The following is a 25231-nucleotide window of genomic DNA, read 5'->3' on the forward strand; positions in this document are numbered from 1 at the left end:
CAGCCTGCCAGGACTACGTAACCCAGCAGGCAGGCAGGGAGGCAAAAAGTGGAACAAACTTAGCCTGCTGGGACTATGTAACCCAGCAGGCAGGCAGGGAGGCAGAAGATGGAACAAACTTAGCCCGCTGGGACTATGTAACCCAGCAGGCAGGCAAGGACGCTGGAGTTCAACAGTTCTCGGCCTCCTGGTCTGACTTGATCCAGCAGGCAGGCAGGCAGGAGTTCAACAGTACTCGACGCGCTGGTCTGAATTGATCCAGCAGGCAGGCAGGCAGGCAGGCAGGCAGGCAGGCAGGCAGGCAGGCAGGCAGGCAGGCAGGCAGGAGTTCAACAGTACTTGGCCTGCTGGTCTGATTTGATCCAGCAGGCAGGCAGGCATGCAGGCAGGAGTTCAACAGTTCTTGGCCTGCTGGTCTGACTTGATCCAGCAGGCAGGCAGGCAGGAGTTCAACAGCAGGCAGGCAGACAGGCAGGCAGGCAGGCAGGCAGGCAGGCAGGCAGGCAGGCAGGCAGGCAGGATCTCTGTCCTGATTTGCCAGAGCTTCGAATTGGCACCAGCAAGCTCAGAGAGGCCCCCAAAAGGGGTAATGAATATACAGTGGTACCTCGCTAAAGGACGACCCTGCTAAACCACGAATCTGCATAACAACGACTTTTTGCAATCGCTATAGTGATTCCAAAACAGTCATTCCTATGGGGGATTTTCGCTGGACGTTGAATAGGTCCGTGTTTCGCGAACCGTTTGCTCACAAGATGACGATTTTTTCAGCTCTGCAAAATGGCTTCCCTATGGGCGATCTTCACTGGACAACGAGGTATTTTCCCCATTGGAACACATTAAACTGGGTTTCAATGCATTCCAATGGGGAAAGGGTTTTCGCATGACGACGATTTCGCTAAACAGTGATTTTCACAGGACGGATTATCGTCATCATGAGGGGCATCACTGTATATGAATATGAACAGATCAACAAATAAAAGCAAGGAAATACTTGTCAAGCCATATTCGTCCTGATTTAAAATTTTACAAATACAGATCGACGAATATATGACAAATCAGCTATATTCATCAGAAAAACTGATCTGTTTTTATATTTGTCCCCATCTCTAGTGCATACCTCTGGAGGAAATTAGAAAACTCTGGAGCAAGCAATTCCCCAACGAGTTGTACTCATGTAAAGAAGCAGGAGAGCGTAATTCCAAGACTGTGTTAACTACAAACTTCCCAGTCTCAAAACAGGACAAAATTGGTGATGATTCTGCAGGGATTTGACCTCCCTTATCTTTGTACTGTATAGGTTATTAGAAATGTTACATTTGGGGTATGACTGCACATTTTTGTGGGGCCAAAATGAAACCTAATTACCCACAGAAACTTAAACACAAAAGGAAAGCAAAAGTATGTTTCATGCTGAAGAGTGAAACATCTTCACTCCACTGAGGGACAGTGACAAGAAATCAGGGCGCAGTGGCTGGTGGCTAAACTGCAATACTACAGCCAAGACTCTGTTCAGGTCCTGCATTCTATTCCAATGGGCTCAGGTAGCTGTCTCAAGGTTCACTCAGCCTTCCACCTTTTCATGGTTGGTAAATATCCAGAACACCCAGCTTGCTATAAGAGTTATGAGGAGCCTGCACAATTGAACTATAAATCACCCAGAGAGGGTTTTCAGTACTGTGGAGTGGTAAAGAAGCAGCTCAATTTTAGTGGTGGTATCCTGTTTCAGGAATGCTTGGACCACTGGCAAAAGGAGCTAACAGTTTAAGTAGGGCAGGATCTCACTCCAGAATTTCAGGAAGGCACTCCTTGTCATCATCATCATCATCATCATCATTTTAGAACTGCAGAGCTGGAAGGCACTCTATGGTTCATCAAGTCCTGCCCCTGTCAAGAAGGCATAGTGGGAAATCAAATTCCCAGCCTCTGGTTCCGCAACCAGAAAACTAAACTACTGCGCTATCCATCAGTTCTCTTCTGATCACAAGCTGCTTATGACCAAAGTATGGTCATTTCTAGCAGGCAAAACTGAAGATGTCTGAAGAGTGAAAAGCTGAGAGCCACAGGCCTAGACAGCATTTGGCGCCATTGTTGTTAATTTTCAAGCACGGGATTGAAAATACTTTATTCTCCTGAGATCAGCATTTAAAGGATGCTAGTCTTCAACAGAAATCTTTTAATCAGACATCAAGAGAAGAGTTTTAAGCGCTTGCTTAAAACGTTCCCACTAAAATCGGTGGGATTGCAAAATGCTCAATTATATCTGGACTTTGTCTCATAGGTTTAGCATAGAACTGTCTACACTATATCCAACAAAAGCTTTTGTCGATTAACAATGGTGTGGTATAACTTTCAGCACAAAAATCTCCTTAGAACAAAAAGTCTATCTGTACAGTTCCTCACAGAAAATCTGCCACATCTACACTTGGAAAATAATCAACATCCTATGTTTTCAATTTCAATTAAAGTAAAACAGACTTGAGCAAAAAGGTCCCACATGGTGACCATTTGTTTCCAGTTTAGAATTCAAACTAGTAAAGTATGCCGGTGCCTTGCCAAGTTTCTAAATATAGTAATTTGGGTAACTAAATCTTCATTTGGCTACACACAGTTACATAGTTTCCAACTGAAGAAGATAAACAATTTTAATAACTTTACTCAGTTTCCAAATCAAGTAATCCCTTGTAGAGACCCCACGGTATCATGTCACAATAGAACTATGTTTGACGGAAATCTGTAATACAGAAACTAAACTCCTTCTTTCTTTAGAAAAAAAAGTTAGATAAATCCGCACATCTCTGTTTTCTAATTGCCCTGTAGATGAACACATATGTCACATAACTTTTAAAAGCTTCATTTAGAACCCAAGTCTTCAATGCGGGGTGGGGACACTTGCATGTAAGAACAACAAAGAGAATTAACTTTTAGGACGGTCAGCTGTTGAAAGAGAGGAAGTAAACAGAATAAACTGCTTCCTCTTTTAAATCAACCTTGGCTATTTTGTGATAAACAACAGCTGATAAGTAATGCATTCCTTTAGTATCCAGCCCAAGTTTATTGTTAAGTGCATACAGAGAAGATGAAGTTATAGAGTCAGATAAAAGAGACCTAAAACTTCTTCATATTGAAAAATGAATTCAATTATTTTATGTAAATTTATTTTGGAATTTTCTGGGTTTTTATTCACTGCCTAGCCTATTAATGGAGGTTAATTAATGGAATCAAAGCATGCTAGTGTACAAACAAAACTGGCAGAAGACTGCTACATGTTGCAGTAGTGCTACAGAACGGGCTCTCTTGAAATATTCTCATGTTTCTGTTTCCACACACACCTTAATGCAAAGGACACAGGTTCACAGTGTTAAACACCTGTAAAGTCCTGCACCAGTCAGAAAACTGAAGCAACAACATTTCACTCATGACCAAGACAGCATCACTGATGGTCGCCAAAACCACACTAAAAGCAGAGGGAAAGGCCCATACACTGATTATTTATTTATTTTTGCTGGGGGATGCTGAGCAACATAAAGCAAATGTCATGGAAGCTTCCATGCAACTTTTGCCTCTATAATCCTCTCCTCTGTGAATCCACAGAGATGCAAGCACACAGGGAAAAATCGAATGCTTGAACTGTAATCCAGAGAAGCATCCTTCCATAAGAAAATGTGATGACTATAGAACAAGTGAGTCACTACAGCAGTCCTTGCCACAACAGACTAACACGAGCAGCCCTTAAAAACTTCCCCAAGACTGAAATCTCTGAACTCTCAGTTTTGATGAATTCATGAGTAGTCCTTTATAAATTAAGACTGTGCCACTTGTCAATTGGAGAGTAACAGAATTTTAAACGTAACTTACCTCAGCTGCTTTGCATAATTCTGTTCGATCTCTATCCTCTCTTTAACAAACTTTGCATATTTTTCCAGGAAGTCAATGCCCCACTGAGTGTGCTTGTCTAAATTATCAAACTGATCCTGCAACAACAAAAAGGGGGGGGGGGGGAACCTCCATTAGTGACTGAAAAACCAAACAAATACATAGTACTGCATCATTAACATATGTGTTTTTTGTTTTAAAGACACAATCCTGGGAGCAGTCCTTCTGAATCACAGCCCTGGTACATCTAGCACATGATCCTGATTGCAGCAGGACTCACCTAGATGCCTCCTGGAATCCCCCATGAAGGCCACACCTACCCTTGACTTGCTGTTTTTATCCTTGGCTACTCGGCTAAAGAGTTTTTTTCCCCTCAGTGAGTCCTAAGCTTTGGTCCTAGGAGGGCTATGCGCATTTTCTGCACTAATCCTCACCAGGAAACTGTGTGTGCTGTGTTTCCTTTTCCTTTTTAAAATATCAATCTGCTGGGCTCATAAAACACTGGTTAAGAAAAGTATACAGTGGTGCCTCGCTTAACGACGACAATCTGTTCCAGGAAAATCACCGTTAAGCGAAAACATCGTAAAGCGAGATAAAAACACCCCATTGAAACGCATTGAAACTGGTTCAATGCGTTCCAGTGGGGTAAAAACTCACCGTCTAGTGAAGATCCTCCATACGGCGGCCATTTTCGCTGCTTGTATAGTGAGGAATCCGTCCCTAAACACAGCGGGGAGCCATTTTAAGCACCCGGCGACCATTTTGAAAACCCGACGATCAGCTGTTTTTGATCGTCGTAAAGCGAAAATCGGTTCCCGAAGCAGGGAACCGATCGTCACTAAGCGAAATTCCCCCATCTAGACCATCGTTTTGCGATTGCTAAAAGATCATCATAAAGCGGATTCATCATAATGCACGGCAATCATTAAGCGAGGCACCACTGTAATCAGATTTGAGCCTCTTCCTCTAGGAATGCTTGGAGAATGGCAATAGCGCAGTTGTTTTAGCCGTATAGCTGGGGGCAGCTGAGCGAGAATGCTGTGCCATTGTCTTCTGTGCTGTCTATGTGCTGACACTCAGAGTGTGCAGCTATAACAGCGTGTTCACTGGCTTCTTAACCATGGGCAGCATATAGGCCGTAGTGCCTGTACAACCCCTGATGTAAAGAGCTAGAGCAGCATTTCTACTGATGCAGTGGATATGTCTGCAATTTTCATGCTATTTGACGATGTTCTTGTATGTTTTCTCACTTCCTTCATCAATAGAGTATATATTTGCTACAGCATCCATTTTGCCAACATGGCAATAGCACAGCTGTCACTTGTGTGTAACACAAATACAGGATTGTTCCCCCAATAGCTCTTTCTTTATAAGATGCTTTGCAAACACACCGTACATTGTGCTTGCAGATCTGCATCTATATAAAACATTAGTATGTACAAGAGGGGAGCTTTAAAGTGTACCATAGGATTTGCCTGGCTAATCAAGAAGAGGGAATTTTATAAGGCTTTCTGGTCAGTCTAGCCCCAACTGGATTCTCTTCTAGTTAATGGTAGTGGAATTCTCTCAGGCTGCTTCGGTAGCCATCAGCTTCCGTGTGATACCCCAAAGCCATGCTCCAATACATCCTGCCCTCTTCTCTAATTCATGCTCTTCTCCTGACACACACCCATCTCCCCATTGTTCCCATTTTATTTTATACTGCTATGGACATGAATGGGCACAAATTAGTGCAAGGAAGTACAGTATATCAAAGCCCCATGACTACTATCTCTGCTAGAAAGAAGATGTAACAAAGGGAGAACTCCCTTCTTCGACCGCTATAAAATTCAAAATATTTACAGCTATTTTACAGTCTAAACAGAAGACATTTTCAGATTCCCATTCAAGCTATTTTACATCAACAAAAAGTGGGAAATGAACACATTTAAAAACTACTGTGTAAGAAATATAGAAAGTAATGCCAGTGGAGGGTATAGCATGTGTCAACACACCAAAAACTAGTTTTAGGCTTGAAAACCACAACAGCTATCAAAATTTTACCGTTATTCACCTTGTAACATTTGACATACAGAACAATGCTGACCTTGCATTACATATTAATTAGTCTCAATTGCATGATTATAATTGCTCAGGTTTTCCATTGCAACAGATTCCAGAGACTGGCACTTCCTCATGAGAACAAATGTAAAGCTATGCTATTGACAAGACCTGAGCAATGGTTCCATAAAAACCATGTCAGTCATAGTAGTGCTCGGCTCTGCAAGAATGTTAAGCATTGCCAATAAGAAAGAAGGCAACAGAAGAAGAAACTGAGCACCTTATTCTTTGCAAATGGTGGGACAGTTGGGTGGCTTAATTTGGGAAAAGAAAGCCTCCCCATAAATCAATAACCTTGACCGCACTGACTGTGATATATCTGCATTACCCAACACTAGCAAAAGGTTAACTTGTACTTTGATTACATTTTTGTTAAAGCACCATATAGTTCAGCCTTCCATGCTGTGCAAAATGGTTCTAACACATCATACACAGAATTTAAATTACCAGACAGTCTGTGGGTCAGGGAGAAGAGAAGGAAAGAGAAGGTATGGATGAGCAGGAGGTTTTAATACAAGACAGAAGAAATTCAATGTTACATATACTGGTTTCTCATTTTAGAGAAATCAGTATATGCAACACTGTTCTCCATTTTGTTCCTTTTTCCAGTTGTTATGACCATATATTACTTGTTCATCTAAATGAAATTCCAGTAAAGTACTCTGGAAGAGGATCAAGGGCCAGAGACAAAAGAGACTTCCTGCAATGAGGATAAGAACAATGCCTTTGCTGTCCTAGTTTGGATTTTTTTATTTCACTGACCTGACACACTGCCAAGTCTGTGCTAGTATTCTGGAACACCAGTCACTCACTGCTTTATATACATTTTTAGAGGTTTTCCCCAAATACCACTCTTTATTATCACTGGAGCACAAAAGATCAATGGATCATAAGGAATGGATACCAGAACATTATCACATACCTTGTCATTTTCACAATCAAGGATCAGGAATGGGTCATAACTTTACTGGGACACCAAAACATCACACACACAAAAGGTGAGCTATTTTAACAGATGTCAAAGTCCAGTCAACATCTGGCCAGGATAATTTTGGGGCTTCCTCCACCCAACCTAAGTTCCATAATGCCCTGCCTGATGCAGCATTCTTGATAACTCAAAAGTTGGCCTATAGTGCAATATTTTAATGATCTGATGGAGTTATAACCCTGATTTTTTTATTTTACTTATGAATTACATGACTATGTTTAATCTTTTTTTTTAACAGTCAAGGGATAGGCTGGAAACCAACAACAGGGAATAGTTACTGCCTTCATATCTTACTGTTAAACTTCACATATGTATTTATTTATTTATTTATTCGATTTTTACCCTGCCCCTCTAGACAACGTCTACTCGGGGCGGTTTACATAAGTTAAAACACATTAAAACAACGTATAAAATGCAATTATACAATTAATTCTAAGCAACAAATTTCCAAAATGGCAATACTCAAAAGAAGAAAAAGAAAAAGAAAGAGAGAATCACTTAATTGACTGGGGGGAAGGCCTGTTTAAATAACCAAGTTTTTAATTGGCTTTTGAAAACACCCAGCGAGGGTGCCAGCCGAATTTCAGTAGGGAGTGTGTTCCACAGCTGAGGGGCCACCGCCGAGAAGGCCCAGTTTCTTGTTTTTTTCCTTCTGGGCCTCTTTCGGCGTCAGACCCCTCAGCCGCCCCTGCTGGCTATGTCGGGTGATTCGGGTAGATCTGGGTGGGAGAAGACGATCTGCCAGATATTGAGGTCCCAAACCGCTTAGAGCTTTATAAGTAATCATTAGCACTTTGAAGTCAACGCGGAAACGGATGGGCAACCAGTGCAAAGCAGCCAGAGTGGGGGAGATATGCTGGTGTTTCCTCACCCCACTAAGGAGCCTGGCTGCCGCATTCTGGACCATCTGAAGTTTCCACGTCAGCCTCAAAGGCAGCCCCACGTAGAGTGCGTTACAATGGTCTAATCTCGAGATTACGAGCGCATGGACTATAGTAGTGGCCCCCCCGATCAAGATATGGTCGCAGCTGGGCAATCCGCCATGGATGAAAATAGGCGGAATGGACCACGGACGCCACCTGGGTTTCCATGGTAAGCGCCAGGTCCAGATGTATCCCCAAGCTGCGGACCTCACTCTTTGCGGCAAGGGTTGTCCCTCCAAAGGAGAGGGAGTCACCTATGCCGCTGACGGAAGGGCCACCCACCCTCAAGACCACCGTCTTGTTCGGGTTCAGCCTCAATCCATTTGACTGCATCCATTCCAGTACAGTCTCCAGGCAGCTCTGGAGGGACTGGACGGCATCCACTGAAGTTGGTGTAAAGGAGACTTAGAGCTGTGTGTCATCAGCGTACTGATGACACGATGCCCCACACCCCCTGATGACCCTGCCCAACGGCCTCGTATAGATGTTAAACAGCATTGGGGAGATGATCGACCCCTGTGGAACCCCACAACTGAGATTCCACGGGGCCAAGCCATTCTCCCCAAGCTGTACTCTCTGGGGGCGGTCCTCCAGGAAGGAGTGGAGCCAGGCAAGTGCCAGGCCACCGACTCCCAACTCGGAGAGCCTCCCCAGGAGGATACCGTGGTCGACAGTATCAAAGGCGGCTGAGATGTCGAGGAGGACCAGCAAGGACATATTGCCCCCATCGGCCTCCCTCAACAGGTCATCCAACAGTGTGACCAGTGCCATCTCTGTACCATAGCGCGGCCTGAAGCCCGACTGAAATGGGTCCAGAGCATTGGTTTCGGCCAAGAGCACCTGAAGCTGATCTGCCACCACCCTCTCAACCACTTTGCTAAGGAAGGAAACATTGGCGATGGGCCTATAATTGCCAATTTCGTCTGCCGCCAAATTTGGTTTCTTCCTAATGGGCCTAATGAGTGTCTCCTTGAGGGCGAGGGGGATCTTGCCCTCCTGGAGAGACCAATTAATTATTGCAGTGGCCCATTCAGTTGTTACTGGCCTGGCTGCTTTGATTAGCCAGGCCAGGCAAGGGTCGAGAGAAGAGGTGGTGGCCCGACAGCGATCAAGCGCCTTGCCTACCAAATCTGGTGTTACAGGCTGAAAGGAGTCGAGAATTACCAGACAGGACGGAGCGCTGGACATCTGTGCTCGATCCACTGTGTTTAAAAAAGGAGAAAGGTCACGGTGGATGGCCTCCACTTTGGATTTAAAAAACGCTGCAAATTGGTCAGGTGAGATGCTAGTGGGAGGCCATTCACCCTGACCAATTCCGGATAGATCGCGAACTATACAGAAAAGTTCCACCTGCTGGTTGGAAGTTTCGCTTATCTGGTCAGCGACATGAGATCTTCTAGAGCCTTTACCTTAGCAAGGTAACGGTTAGTTGCGATCCTGACAGCTATCTTATTATAACCAGTCGGTTTCCTTCTCCAAATGCACTCTAGCCATCTCCTTATTCGCTTCATTGCTTGTAGATCCTGACTATACCAGGGTCCTGGCCGAGCTCTACTCCTGAGAGGGCGTTTGGGTGCGATCGTATCAACAGCCCTAGTAGCGGCGGAGAACCAACCATCAACCAGGGCTTCAACAGGAGCGCCAGACAGTGCCGCTGCAATCCCTCTCATGGTATCCTGGAATCTCATTGGATCCAGTAACCTTCGAGGGCAGACCATCAAAATAGGTCCCTGCTCCCTGCGGGGAGGGAGTGCCATTGCGAGGTTACATTTTATTAGGTGATGGTCTGACCATGACAAGGGGACTGACACTAGGTCAGTCACCATCAGACCACGCTCACTACACTCAGTGGAGAATACCAGGTCGCACATATGGCCGCCCATGTGTGTGGGACCATTAACATGTTGGGACAAGTTCAAGGAAGCCATGGTTTCCAAGAACTCAAGAGCTGGGCCGGATACCTCTGCCTCTGCATGGATGTTGAAGTCACCCAGGACCAAAAGTCTCGGGGACTCCAACAGTGCCGCAGAGACGAAGTCCGCCAGCTCCGGTAGGGAGGTGGCTGGATCACAGGGAGCGCGGTAACCCAGCAAGATCCCAATACCATCCCTGGCCCCAATCCGCACATGAAGGGCCTCCAAACCTGGCTTCACAACTGAGGAACGCCTTGTAACCTCTAAAGATTTTCTATAAACAATGGCAATTCCCCCCCCCGCCCCTCCAGTCTGCCCTGGTGATGGACTGCATAACCTGGAGGGCAGGAAAAGGTTAGAGGAACCCCTCCTTCCCCACTCATCCAGGTCTCAGTTATGCACGCCAGGTCTGCATCCTCCTCCAGAATAAGGTCTTGAATAAGCTGGGATTTTTTGGATACAGACCTGGTGTTGAAAAGCACCAGGTTCAGAGTAGTGGGCCAGCTGGGCTGCCTACCTCGATTTTGGCAGTTGGTCACAGTGTCAGAACAGTGAACAGCCTTCAAACATCTGTTCACTGTTCTTCTAACACAAGTAGGCATTGTTGTCGGCGCCATATCTCCCTCTACCTGTATCTGGTTGTCCACTGTGAGAACATAATTAGACCTAACTGGTGCTAGAATGCTGGGCCTGGGCAGGAGCAGTGCCTTGTCCTGGCTCTGATGACCACAGGAGTCACAGCTACCCCACTATGAGTGGTCTGGTAAGGACAAGCAGGGAAGGTTGGCAAAGCTCACCAGAAACAGACATGGGTATGGCATTTCACACATGCCTCGGATGCCTGACAATTAGAGGTTTATATAGATTTGTGTTCTTGGAGCACAATGGTGGAATGGGGGAATTTTGGAGACTTCTGGAAGTTACATAGCAATTCTAGGAGATGGAGACCAAAAACACAAAAGCTAACACCCCTAAACTGAATGTTGGACTACATAAGCTTTTAGTCTAATCCAGCAGGGTTGTTCTTAAGTTTGCATCTTAAGGTAAAGCTATTGGCTAGAAGTCATTGAGGCCATCAGGCTCATTCGAAAGCAAATCAAAGGTAAACCTAACTTGGTTATTGCTCAGAAGGATTTTTAAATGGTATTACCACCAAATAAAATTACCGTTTTTTCGCTCCATAAGACGCACCAAATTTTTAGGAGAAGAAAACAGGAAAAAAAATAATCTGTTTTCTTCTCCTAAAAATTGGTGAGTCTTATGGAGAGGTCCGTCTTATGGAACACACCCTAGGACCCTTCGGAGGCTCACCCAGCCCTCCCCCGGGGTCAGAGGGGGCGAAATCGCCACCTTCTGAGACTTTTGAGGCTTGGGAAGCTTCAGAAGAGTCCCAGAAGGTGGCGATTTCACCCCCTCTGACCCCCGGGGGGGCAGGGTGAGTCTCTAAAGGGTCTTAGGGTGTGTTCCAGGACCCTTTAGAGACTCACCCTGCCCCCCGGGGGTCAGAGGGGGTGAAATTGCTACCTTCTCGGACTCTTCTGAGGTTTCCCAAGCCTCCAAAGAGTCTCAGAAGGTGGTGATTTTGCCCGCGCTGGCCCCGTGGGGGGTGGAGGGAGCGTCGCAAGGGTCCGAGTGAGCCTTCCTGGACCCTTGCGACACTCCCCCCACCTGGAAGCTGGCGATTTTGCCTGCACTGGCCCCGTGGGGGGGTGGGGGAGCGTCGCAAGGGTCCTGGAAGGCTCACTCGGACCCTTGTGATGCTCCCCCCCCACGGGGCCAGAGCGGGCGAAATCACCGCCTTCACTCCATAAGATGCACAGACTCCCCCCCCCCATTTTGGGGGGGGAGTGCGTCTTATGGAGCAAAAAATACGGTATAGCTTGCCATCAGGCTCGCTACTCAAATAATTAATAGATTTTTATTCCCAAATACCTTCCATATTACTCTGAAATTAAATCTTAGATTGGTACAGTGGGTTGGTAAATGTGTGGGGGGGTGTTATAGGTATTAGCACTGGAATTCAGGAGATAGAAGTTTAATCTGTTTGGGGTGGAGTTACATTCCCTCTGTAGAGTCAGGCTGGTGCTTTCTGATTATCTGGATGAGTGAGTGGTATCTCTAACCTAAAATACCACCATCATCAGCTACCATGTCAACTGAACTCTCTTTTCAAAAAAGGACGATCTTTGCTAAAGAGATGTATGTGATATCAGGACATAATGCACTAATATGGGGGCATCTTTAAAGGTGTCTCAAAACTTCAATTGATATCAAATATTGCAGCACAGTAATGAGTAGAGACCAACTACACTTTCTCTCTGCGCACTATTTACTCTGAACATCCACGAGTCAGTCATGTAAACAGTATTATTCAGTCTAAGTAGTTAGGCAAGATAATCTGTTCCAGCTAATACTCCTTCAGGTCTGCCTGTTTCAACTTGCACCCTGTAAACATCCAACTGTATCTCATGTCAAGCAGTCACATAAAACCTTTTATTAATGGAAAGCCAACTCTATTTGCATTTGGTTTTCATCCAAAAGCTGCCAACTGACTCCACGACGCTACCTCTGTTCAAGGAAGGTCCAAGCTACAGCTTTCCCAGCATTTGTCACTGTTACTAGGAAACAAATGTGTGACTGGAAATCAGGTCAATGATGGTGAAGATTACTTCAAAAATTTAGCTTTAAAAATACTTCCCCAGAAACTCCTTTATGGGGCAAAACAGAATGTGTTTTAGAAGCTAATACAGAAAACCTAATACTGTATAGCCTGTGCAATGTCCCCTTCTATTTTCTTCTGGACCTAATACATAAAAATAAAAACTCACTGGATGGTCACAGACTCCTACCAGATATTGGTCACTGAAAAGGAAGATCAAAGTATTATCTGAAGGACCCAAGCTATGACTTCTAAAACTGTTTTGTTTCTTCACAGTTATTCCCCACACACCAGACTGAAAATAATGCAAGCTATATTGCTAAGGAGTAAAATTCCTGCAGTCACAGACACACACACAAACATACATGTGCACATATGAGTGCATGCGCACGCATACACACACCACACACCATGGTAAGCCACATAATCTGGTAAACCATGAAAAATTACAATCACAAGAAAAGGTGCACTGTGTCATAACTATCTGAGCAGAAATATTTCACATAACATTACAGTTATTACTGTTACAATTACAATATTTTACCCTGCCTTTCTCCTTAAAAAGGACCAAGGCAGCTTCCATCATTAAAAGACAATATTTAAAGCTAAAAAACAGTAAGCATATAAATACTATGGGGTCAAATACCACGCTACAACATGGTAAACAAGATCACCACCAAAAAACATTCAGAAGCAATAAAGATACAACAATCCATTTAACACCCTACCCAAGCAGCCAGTTAACATGAGCAACAATTACTGGCGGCTTGCATGGAGTGTCTTAAGGACATTTGTTCTCATTGTTTCAATGCTGCTTGCAATTCAAGGGAGGTTTTTAGGGACTAGATGCCCATTAGTCAGGGTGCTCTGACTCTGGAGTTTCTGCCAACAGCTGGGACTGGACTAGTAGCTGTTTGCATCCTTACCATGCTATTTTTATATGTTTCTTTCATAGTCACTGGGGTGGGGAAGAGGGTTACACATTCAAATAAGATACAGGACGTTCTAGCTCACCTGTAGTTCATTTTCCAGAGTGTGCAAGAACTGATGATGGAGGCAGCTTGCAAGGCCAAGGCCCACTTTCCATCTCACTTTCTTGCAAAACTTTGGGCGACAATCTGAACAGACTTTACAAGTTTAGAGTCTAAGCGGCAGTGGAGTGAATTTGGAAGCCCTATGGTCTTCTAAAGAAATAAAAGAAAACAACAAAAACAGCCAAGAGAGCTCTACAGTGGGGTCTTGACTTGAGAACTTAATCCGTATTGGAAGGCGGTTCTCAAGTCAAAAAGTTCTCAAGTCAAATCTGCATTTCCCATAGGAATGCATTGAAAACCATTTGATCCATATCTGCTCTTTTCCATCCATAGAAACTAATGGGAAGCTGCTATTCCGCCTTCGACCACTAGAGGGGGATATTTTGTTTCTTTTTTTCTTAGGTCAAGAAAGGTTCAGGGAAGGCAGGGAAAATACAGTCCAGGCAGTACAGTACCAGGCAGTCTGAAGACTGTCTCCCAATCCACTCTCTAAACGCTGGGAGGAGTGAGGAAGCAGACAGGCACCCTTTTCACTGGCCAACAGTTAACTGAAAGTTCACATTTTGCACTTTCCCTGCCTCCCACGTGGTTTTTTTTCAGTTCTTAACTCAAATCTAAGTACTTAAGTCAAGTCAATATTTTCCTATGAGAGCGGTTCTTAAGTCAAAATGTTCTTAACTCGAGCCATTCTTAAGTCAAGACCCCACTGTAGTTTCTTCTACCAATTTTCATTCTCCACGCCATCTGAATCTAACCCAGCTTTCCATGTGGTATGTTCTGTAAACAAACTGAACAAACAGGGAGATAAAATGCAGCCTTGCCTGATACTCTTGCCTCTGGGAAACCATTCTGTTTCTCCATATTCTGTCCTAACAGTAGCTTCTTGCCTACAATACACAATATGTTACTCCTCAGGACAATCAAGCACACCAATCTCTTTTAGCAATCCACAGTGTCTCATATTCCACACAGTCAAAGGCTTTGCTTCCTTCTGTAAAGCACTGACTGGTTTTCTGAAATTCCACGGTATGCTCCAGTTCCCAATGTATATTTGCCACACGATCCCTAATCTCTCTTCCTTTCTGGAATCCAACTTGAACATCAAATATTTTTCTCTCAAATTATGGTAAAAATGTTTAGTGCAATGTCTTGTGTATCACTTTGCTTGCATGGGAAATTAATGCAATGGTCCTATACTGAAATGCACTCCTTGTCATCTCCTTTCTTGGGGACTAGAAAATACATTGAGCATCACCAGTCTGTTGAACCACTGTTCTGTTTTCCATATTTGTCGGCATAGTCTTAGGATTTTGATGCTCATCTCTCTTAGATTGTGACTTGCTTGTGCCAGGGAAGCTGAGAGCAATGTCATCAGGAGACTTTAATTCTGGACTCCTAGCAGGGTCACTCAAAGCAGAAAGCTGAGACACCGGACACCAGGATTAACAGTCATATCACCAAAAGAGAATGGGTAGTTCCAATGCTGAAGGATGCAGAGAAACAACTGAAAAAATCAACAGTAGCTGAACATGCCCTAAAACAATCTGGACATGAAATTTTATTTCAAAATACTGAAGTATTGGACAACACCAGCAATCATTATGTTAGACTGCACAGGGAAGCCATTGAAATCCATAAACATCAACAGAACTTCAACAAAAAGGAAGGCCTAAAACTAAACATGGCCTGGCTCCCAATATTGAAAAATACAGCCTGCAAAAGGTCAACAAACTCTACCCAGCCACAAGGGCCAGGGATCATTGCACACAAAAAGACCAGTTAACGACACCCATCAATCACAGTGACAGATAATCTCTCCCCCCCTTATCACAACAAAAACACACTGATCACCCTATCTCCTGAAAAAAGACAAAAGCTGTTCCCACAGCTATACTCAACTATCCCACAAACAGCAGCAGAGCATGGACAGAGTTCCTACTCCAGTCCTCTGAAGATGCCGGCCACAGAGACTGGTAAAATGTCAGGAAGAACAACCTTCAGAACACAGCCAAAGAACCCGAAGAAACCACAACAACCATCAGACAACTTGATACATACAATTGTGTGTCCAAGTACTGTGTACCAGCGCAACAGTTGGACAATGAAGAAAACCAACAGAAAACCACTGCCATACTTGACACATAAATACACTTTAGAATGATACAAACCGGTGTTATGCAACCAATGCACCATCTACAATAATATAATGATATTTACAGTATAGCAAAGAGACAAAAAAACAGTCAGGGAAGACAACACTACCGTAAATAAATACTGGATATGGCTTTCATTGAGGAAGATAAAAAGAGGTTTGTTTCAATTCTTCTCCTCAAAACCTACTGCAGAGCAGATAATAGAGGGCAATGTATTTAAATACTTTAAACCACTGCACACTCTAGTTTCATCATCCTCATCCTACACAGCTGCACTCACTAGGAATGGTGATATACGCAATCTAACACATCTGGACAGTGGTGCATGGGATAAAGAAGTTGTCATAATTTGCATTTCTAGCAAGATTTGCCAGACTTGATTTAGATATGCCAATTTCTCTCTTGGTCATAATAAAGCCACATTCCACCGCTTCTCAAACATGGTCTTGCCAATGACCATGAAAACAGAGATGAATCATGGGGAGGGTTTCAGCCTTTCTCCCACACATCCAACACCCCTACATCTCAGCCATGACATTTCATAGGCCTTTAACTAGTCTTCCTGTAATTAGAAGCTCTCTCTCCACTAAATGATGTTTCCAAAAAACACCCTTATCCCTTGCTTCTCTTTTGAGACTTACAAAGGGTATTTCTAGCTCTTTTTCTTAATTACACTTTCTGAATATCTTGTAGACTTCCTTGTCTGCAGCAAATCTTTGAAGAATCTAGCTGGGAATGTAAAAATAAAAGCACCTGCATAAATTTAGAATCCCGACAAGAGTATCAGTACAGCCCTTTTTACTACTGAAAAAGTCCAAGAGGTTTAGTACTTCCCCTACTTTTCCAGTGAAGAAACCCAGCAAAAAAGAACCTTGCAAAGGCAGAGACTAGCCAACAGGACTAGTCTCCCCTTCCTCATGTCTTCCACAGAGTCATGTACACAGTTATCTGCCTGCTACACATACTGTATGCGCTTGGCACAATGACCTCATGGCACTCATTAATGAAGTCTGTTCTCTTCAGGTGAAGGAAGGTGACCTGGGGAAGCTAAAAAAGTGACTGGACAGGTTTTCTGAAAGGGGCCTTCAGGAATGTCAAATCTCATTTGGGAATGACAAAGGCAGGTCTCTTCAGGCTCTCCCTCGATGACCGAGCGTTTTTGAAATTGACTGGTGTGCCTTACTGTTTTGAAGGGTGGATCTGATTCAAATCAAAACAATTTAAATCACTACAGGGTGGATAAAAATCAATGATTTTTATCCACCCCACAGCGATTTAAATCAAATCCACCATGTTGTTTTAAATGCATTTTTGGTGTTGCTTTTGTTTACTGCTTTTTAGAGTGGTGGTCTGTTTGATCCTTTTATGTATGTGTATACTCAGTGGCTTTAGCTTTAAATATTGTCTTTTAATGATGTAAAGCCACCTTGGGTCTATTTTTAAGGAGAAAGGTAGGGTAAATAAATTAATAACAAAATGTTATGTCCTTTTCCCAGGGGGAGCACCTCCTCTGCCAGCACAGAGAATAAAGGTGCTACAAAAGATAGAAGAGATGTACTTTTGGGAGATAGGTGGCCACCTTCTTTCATCTTCTTAAGAAAACCAACATCAAAATAGGTGACAGGAGTGCTTCCTAATTAGAACACAATACTAAGTTCCTATTATTTTTAAGCAAATGCAAAGTCTTCAAAAAGGTTAACCTTGGTCATGTCCGGTAATTAGATTCAATATCTACAGCTACTCTGAAGCCAATCAATGATACAAGATAAACCATCCAGTAACAGTTGCATCACTGATGATGAAGTAGTCCAGTTAAACAAAACCATTATTTTAATGGTTAACTAAAATAAAATCAAATTATACCCCACACTGCATGATGTAATTGTTCAGCAATTCCACACAAATCAGAAGTAAACATCTTGTAATTAATAGTCTTATACAATGATAAGAAAAAGGCTTTATATGTTTATTAATTCCTCAAGAAATTCCCATGTGGGAAGAGACAGAAAAGGACAGTGAAATACAGTATTGGTTTATTAACTCTTTCACAGCAAGAATAATCTGTTGCAGAAACAAGAGTGTAAGTACGTTTGGCAGTGATCTCTGTTGCTCAGTCTATAGTGAAAAGCTACTGGAGCAGCTCAAAGATTATGACACAGCTTCTAGATCAAGATTTTTATGGATTCAAAGGTGAATGTGCAACAAAATGCTTAAGCTAACCATTTTATGCATTGTTTATACTCTATTTTCCCCTATGAAATTTTGATTTACAGACCTAAGAACAATGCTTCAAAAGCTGAAAAAAAATACAAAAATTTACCAGTATAGCTTCTTATATTACAGCAATGTTTGAGTGCTGGATTATAATAAACTGGTCAATAGAGAAATTGTTCCATGCCACTGGCAACTGCCTAGACAAACTATTTATAAGGCCATCTTTAAGCCGCCATTTATAAGCCGCCTAGAGTGGTCGAAATGACTAGATAGGCGGGGTATAAATACAATAAATAAATAAAATTAAAAAAATAAATAAAATCTTTTAAATCAGTGGTCCTCAACCTTGGGCCTCCAGATGTTCTTGGACTTCAACTTCCAGAAATCCTAGCCAGCAGAGGGGGTGGTGAAGGCTTCTGGGAGTTGTAGTCCAAGAACATCTGGAGCCCAACGTTGGGGACCACTGTTTTAAATGAATTGCACACAACAAGTTGGGCCAGTGGTTCCCAACCTTGAGTAACCCAGGTGTTGCTGGACTGCAATTCCCAGAAACCTTCATTGCCAGCTGTGCTGGCCAGGATTTCTGGGAGTTGCAATCTAAGAATACTTGGGTTACCCAATGTTGGGAAACTAATGAGTTAGGCCACTGGTTCTTAACCTTGGGTTACTCAGGAGTTTTGGACTGCAACTCCCAGAAGCCTTCACCACCAGCTGTCCTGACTGGGGTTTCTGGGAGTTGCAGTTCAAAAGCATCCGAGTAACAAAGGTTAAGAACCACTGAGTTAGACCAACAAATCTTTTTACTGTCACACTGAAGGGTGCTTCAATCTCTGTAGTCAATCCCTATTACTATCTGGGTTTCATTCAAACTTATTATCTGTAAAACCCAATAAAATATTGATTCACCATTTGCTCTAGGAGTGCGCAAGGTGCAATCCTCCAGATGTTTCTGGACTACAACTACTATCAGTCTTTGCTAGTATAGTCAATAGACGGGCATGTTGGAAGTTATTATCCAGCAACATCTGGATATCACTTTGCCTGATACCACTCCCTTGACAGCACAACTAATCATTATTATATGCTGCCAAGTTTATTCCAATTTATGGCTACCCTTCTCAGGGTTTTCTTGGAACAAAGTACTCCAGAAATGGTTTATCTTCTTCTGTGGGAACTCTGGAAGTTTCCACAAGGCTAATCCTGTATGTATCTTCTCAGACATAATTTCTGAGTCTAGCAGACTTAGCTCTAGACAAGCATTTACAATGCTGTGGGAAAGCTCCAATTCTTTACATACTGTTAGATTGTAATTTGCATCCTTCCTGACGATTGACAATGCTGGCTGGGACCAATAGGAGTGAAAAATGTGGAGGGTCGTAGGTTCTTCATCCATGACATGTAGAACTACAATCTTAAGAGGACATTCCTTCAATATAACTGTCTAAGAGCCATGACATACGGGGAGATGCTGGGGCTACACCATCACTGTGAAATAACCTTTCCACTAGATTCACCAGAAAGTAAAAAGTATACAGAAGTAACACTTAATATTTACTCAAGTAGAAGAGGATAAGGCAAGATGAAAGACAATTTTGCAACTATACAGTAGTTAGTTTTTCACTTTGATAAGCTTTCTCCCTTCTCCTAAGAGTGACCAGTGTGCATATAAAAATAAGATAGTATGTTAGGTTTTATGAGCAACATGTTCATGCACATGAGCCAATCACTCCTACAAAAAGCAAGAGTACTGTAACTTTAAAAGCCATTGGCCTTGCTGGCTTGTTTAGAATGAGATGGAATCAAGAATCATTGACTCATCTGTCCCAGAATGAACTGGAGTCATAAAATCAGAACAAATCATAGCTCTTGGTTCCATGAACAAGCCAACACCATCAATGTTTCTTTAGAATTCTGGCTTATTGTGCTGTTCAGATAAGCTCATTGTCTTTATCCCTCTATTAGCCCACTGAAGATCTTACATGCAAGAAATTACACCAACAAGGAACAACAATATAATCCTGACATTTAGGCTTTGCCATACAGTCCTGTTTTCTAATTTGTTATGCCAATGTTCAATACCTTTCCCAAATCCACAATGGGAGCTCTCAACTACCTTTTGGCAGTCTATCTTAAGAATGTTTGGAGAACTGTCTTCAAATCTTAAAGTGACTAATTCAAGTGTGTGCTATTTTAATCCATATTGCACAAATTTGTATTGATTTGTATACCATGTTTTTTGAACAGCATATCTATTTCTTACTGGGAAGCCGAGTCAGCATATATAGCATTGGAACCTGAAGTTCCATTTAATATTTAATCAGGCTCTGTGGCATTAGCTATTCTACCAGTACTTACACCGAACAATTACAATAAACTGAATTGCTTACATTTAATGTGTCTCTGCAATTGATTAAAATAAATATCACTTGTCAGTATAAGCATACAACTCTGTTGCAATCAAAAATTTATTAGATAGTTCTGTAAAGGCTCAGACACAAAACAAGCTACACAGACACAGAGGTGTTTTGCACTGACATCTGTTTAGGAAATGTTCTGCAGAAGTACAAATACTCCGCCATGGCATGTACAGGCCCAACATGTCCATATGGGAAATACTGGGCTATGATTTGATTGTGCACAGCAAAGAAACACAAATCTATGAAATCATGAAATTATGTGAGGTTCAACAAAAGCAGGATGCTAATTCCTCTGCAATGGTCCTACACCTGAACATGTCTCAATGGCAGATAAAACAGATGAAGTTTACATAATGTACTTATTTATTTCTCACAGTTGAAGAGGGTGCTCATACATCCAAGAACTATCCTCAGATAGGTTAAGGTCTTCCAGAGAATTTAATGGAGAAGCATGTTTACACAAGCACCTCTGTAATTTCATTTCAACTTTCTATCCACTACATTGTCTCTGACATGCAAGATAAAGCCATTCACAAGTTGTAAGAAGGTTAATACTACAAGAAATATGAAGCTTGTAATCAAAGGGTGGACAATGTTGAAAATGGCAGTGGAAACAACGCAATTTCAAGAGTATTAGTATCATGACACTGTTTATAAAATACCATGAAGAAACCAACACTAGCTTAAGTCTCTTACAAAACCTAGCAAGAAATTGGGAGAAATAGTTCCTCCTGAAAACACTGGGTTAATTGTTGAAGCCCTACCTGAATAAAAAGGTCTCCCTTGTCGGCCAAAGGACTGAACCCTAGCCTTTCCCAACCAGAAGTTCCATAGCCTGCAAGTACGTAGCCATAGAGAAGGTCCTCTCTTCAGCACCCACCAAATGGGCTTGTAAAGCTGGTGGAATCATGAGGGCATCTCTTACAGGTCTCAAAGCCTTGGTAGATAGGTATGGGAGGATACAGTATTTCAGAAAGGTAAGTTAAGGTAGTTCTGCAGCTGTGCCTCTTGAAAATTAGGAAAGCTACAGGAGAGCTATCTTAACAAGCTGCAAACAAGTCTGTCAATTTCTTCCTCTCTCCTTTGTGTGGCCAGTTACCATATTTTTCCATGTATAAAATGACACTTTTACTTAAATAGACAAAAAATTGAGGGTTATTTTATACACGGAAGGCAGCAGCTTTCCCTGCCTTTTGCAAAGACACAGGGTAAAACAGCCATGAAGGGGCAGCACACTCGCACCCCTTTGATCCTGAAGCAACCATGAAAGGGCTTCAGGATCAAAGGGGTGTGAGCGTGCCACCCTTTCACGGCTGCGTTACCCATTTCCTGAAGTTGGTAACGCCGCCGTGAAAGGGTGGCAAGATCGCACCTCTGATCCTGAAGCAGCCATGAAAGAGCAGCAGGATCAAAGGGGTGCGATCATGTAAATTTTCAAATTTGGGGGTTAGAAAAGGGGGAGTCATCTTATACATTGGGTCGTCTTATAAACAGAAAAATACGGTGATATGAATTTACTCAGGGAAACCCAACTTTCTAAGTGCAACTTCAATTCACATTTTTCTCACTGTGTACAGTAGTTGCATCCTTAGACAAAAAGGAGAGACAGAACTGGACATCATTAACATACTGGTGGCACCACATTCCAAAACTTCAGAAACTTCTAACAGTAATGTCATGTATGTGGGGACTGAGCCCTGAGGGATACTACAGATCAATGCCCCAGGATGTTGAAGACGAATCTCTCAGCACCATCTTCTGAAATCAGTCCTCGAGGAAGGACTAGAACCACTGCAAGCCAGTGCCCCCCAGTCTCCATCCCAGAGAAGTGACAAATGATACCAAAGTTGAAGGCACCAAAAGATACCAAAAAAGTGCAGCAGGACCAACAGGGAATGCCCCCCCCCCGTTCCCAGTATAGGTCATCCTCTAAGTTGACCAAAACTCTTCCTATTACATTCCCTGGCCTGAAGCCAGATTGAAATGGAACTAGATCAGTGATTCCCAACCTGGGGCACACATATCCTCAGGGTTACAACCATGCTATTTAGGGGCACACAAAAATTGAATAATGGCAGGGAAAAGCACATACATCAACAGTGTAAGTAATTTATTTATATCCTGAGCAGTGAGAACAGCCCTCAGCTTTTTTCCTTTTCATTCCACCCACCATGTGAGAACCTAGCCAATTGGCTTTTGCTCCAAGGCAGTGTCCATTCTTGTTCTGCCACTAATTGGGGGTTTGTGCTGTCTGCTCGTTTCCTATTGATGGCAGTCTGTATGGGACAAAACTCCTTATGGATTTTAACTTTCTTGCCAGCATGCTTCTCCATGCTATCTGGGATGATGAGGAAGAGGCTTGAAGATGACAGGGTGGGGAGTCCCCCTAGCCCAACTCCCTTAACGTGAAGGATACAATTTATGGACATGAACTGCTCGGGAATACACAAGTGAAAAAAGGTTGGGAACCACTGAGCTCGAGAATTCATTTTATCTAGGAACATCAGAGAAAGTGACACACGATCAAGCACCTTGCCCTTTGGAATATTAGAGACTAGCTAGTAGCCATCCAGCATGGTGGGGGGGTTCAGGAAGGTTTTTTTTCTTCAACAATAGTCTTAACTGTCTCTTTGGGGCAGGCTGGAATGGTGCCTTCTTTAAAAAGAGGCATCCACCACTTCCTTTACTTACTCAGTCCTCCCTGATCACCTTTATCAACCAGAAAGGATAAGGGTCCGGCACGCATCCTTGAACCTAACATCTTCCCTTAGACAGAAGAGTTCATTTCCACATGTGAAAGGCTTCTGGCTGAGCAGAATATTTAAACCAGTTGAATAGTATAGATTGAGGGAAGGCACACTAGAGTTCTCTAGCAGCAGAGCGTTCTAAGCACCTCACCAAACTACATTTCACAGAATTCATTAGGTTGGAGCTGTGGCGTTTAAAGTGGTATCAAACTGCTATAAATGTGTAGCACAGATGCACTCTCTATTGCTGATTGAGCATAGGATCAAGAGTGCAATGTGCTAGCATCAAAACTGGGGTAGCAACTGATCACATGCCAAAATATAAACTTCTGTTCACATACTAATCTTTCATTCTATAAATACTCTCTAAATTCATTACTGTTTATAATTCAGTTATCAAGCATCCCCTCAAATAACAAATGGCAATATGCCTTACTTAGTATGAAACATATTAACCCATTACAATTAGAATGCAACATCTATTACACATGATATGTGTAACACTCTATGTTACATGGATTTAAACAGACCTTCCCTGTTTAGCAAATAGTAGCAAAGCAGAAGTGTTAGGAACAAATACTGTACACCAAAAGATAGTCTACTGAAATGAGTAACAATTTTAATGGCTAACATCTGACAATTATTACAAATCAGTGTCTCTTTTAATAGAGCAGTATGCTGTTGTTTTGTGCCATCGAGTCAGAATCAACCTATAGTGACCCTAATAGGGCTTTCAAGGTAAGTGAACTATTTAAGGATTGGTTTTACCAGTTCCACTCCCTTAGTGATTTTCCATGGCCAAGTGGGGATTCGAACCCAGGCCTCCTCAGTCTTAATCCATACCTCTATAACTGCACTACATGGGGTACCAATGATGCGGTACACAGAACAAACAGTTAGCACACATCTTTTCTTTCTCTGTGTACACAAATCAAAAGCCAGAAGACAATTTAAAATCATGAAAGCTTTGTGTATGTGAAAAATGAATAAAGGTCTTTTAAGGGTGTCACAAGGGTTTCTAATTTATTAGTCTTCCTCCCTCCCTTTTAAATAACTGTCATTTTGACAACTGGAAATGTCAGGAGCTTCCTAGTGCTTCAGCAGAAATGAGCAGAGGAAATGCTGACATGTCAGACTTATTCTGCACCAAACTACAGCTGCAAAGATCAGCCAAAAGTTTAGCTATTAGGGAACCAACTGTGTCTGGTAATAGAAGTCAGGTAGCACGGGTTGGATTTTAATGAGATCCTTTTGCTTCCACCATTTCCCCCTCTTTTCCAGTTGTTACACAGCTGGAAGAGCCGATAATTGCCCCAAATGATGAGCAGACCAACTTTCTGCAATGGCGCCCCCTGAACTGGGATTGTGACCTTGCCTTGTGCATTAGCAGCATGCCCATTTCAAAATGTAAGATACTGTATTATGATCAGGTAGGTTTTCTCGTTCACAAACAGAATCATCCTAGCTCATAAGAACTCCTCTCAGTGCAGGTTTGCAACGATATTTATTTTATTAAAGGTCCTCAATGTGGTTTTAACAGGCATCCTAATAAACACATTCTGTCAAATCAATTCTGACTTACGGCAAGAGTGTTATAACAGCTACAAAGTACTCAGAGGTGGTTTACCTCTCCTTTCTTTGGGGTGGTGGTGGGAGAGACCCTCTGGGACTGCAGGGCTTGCCCAAGACCGCTTTCCTGCTACAAGGCACTATGGAGAACTGAACTGCTGCCCTCCCCCCCCCCACTCTGCTGCCAAATGTCCATTAAGGCTTCTGTTAATATAGCCTGATCTCATAGTCTAGACTGAAAGCACTCAGTATTCAACCATATACGCTTCTCCAAGTTCTGAGTTAAGAAACAATAATTAGAGTACTTTCTGTTGTTCTCAGTGCTGTTGTCAGTTACTGAGAACAAGGCAATCTTGAGAAATTGTTTAAGTCAGCACTCACTAAAATATGTAAGACTCACAAGTAGAGCTTAATGCTCACACAGGACAACAACACTTGTTGAGTGTTTTAAGATGCTGCCCTACACTCTAGATATGTAAACGAGGCAGTGTTGTGATCTGGCAGAAGCCGCCCCCCCCCCTTCTGACTTCTCATTTGGATATCAGTAGCTATTCTGTATTTACTCCGATGTGCCAGTAAATCTAATTTATAGGACTGAGAAACACTTGATGCAAGTGCCTAAGGGAGCTTCTACGTGC

General features: G+C 42.7%; 1 protein-coding gene across 5 annotated transcripts in view; it reads right to left on the reverse strand.

Annotated features, from left to right (window-relative positions):
- The window catches only part of FNBP1L (formin binding protein 1 like), an 88403-nt gene that overhangs the window by 48482 nt on the left and 14690 nt on the right, over nt 1-25231 (reverse strand). For all 5 annotated transcript variants that reach the window (XM_078391787.1, XM_020788684.3, XM_078391786.1 and 2 more), the window contains exon 2: nt 3859-3974. Coding sequence is in view for 3 of the 5 variants with exons in the window: in XM_020788684.3 (XP_020644343.1) it covers nt 3859-3974 (116 nt within the window). In the remaining 2 variants the exon portion in view is untranslated. The remainder of the gene's footprint in view (nt 1-3858; nt 3975-25231) is intronic.

This window comes from Pogona vitticeps, chromosome 4 (assembly GCF_051106095.1).
Source record: "Pogona vitticeps strain Pit_001003342236 chromosome 4, PviZW2.1, whole genome shotgun sequence".
NCBI lineage: Eukaryota > Metazoa > Chordata > Lepidosauria > Squamata > Agamidae > Pogona > Pogona vitticeps.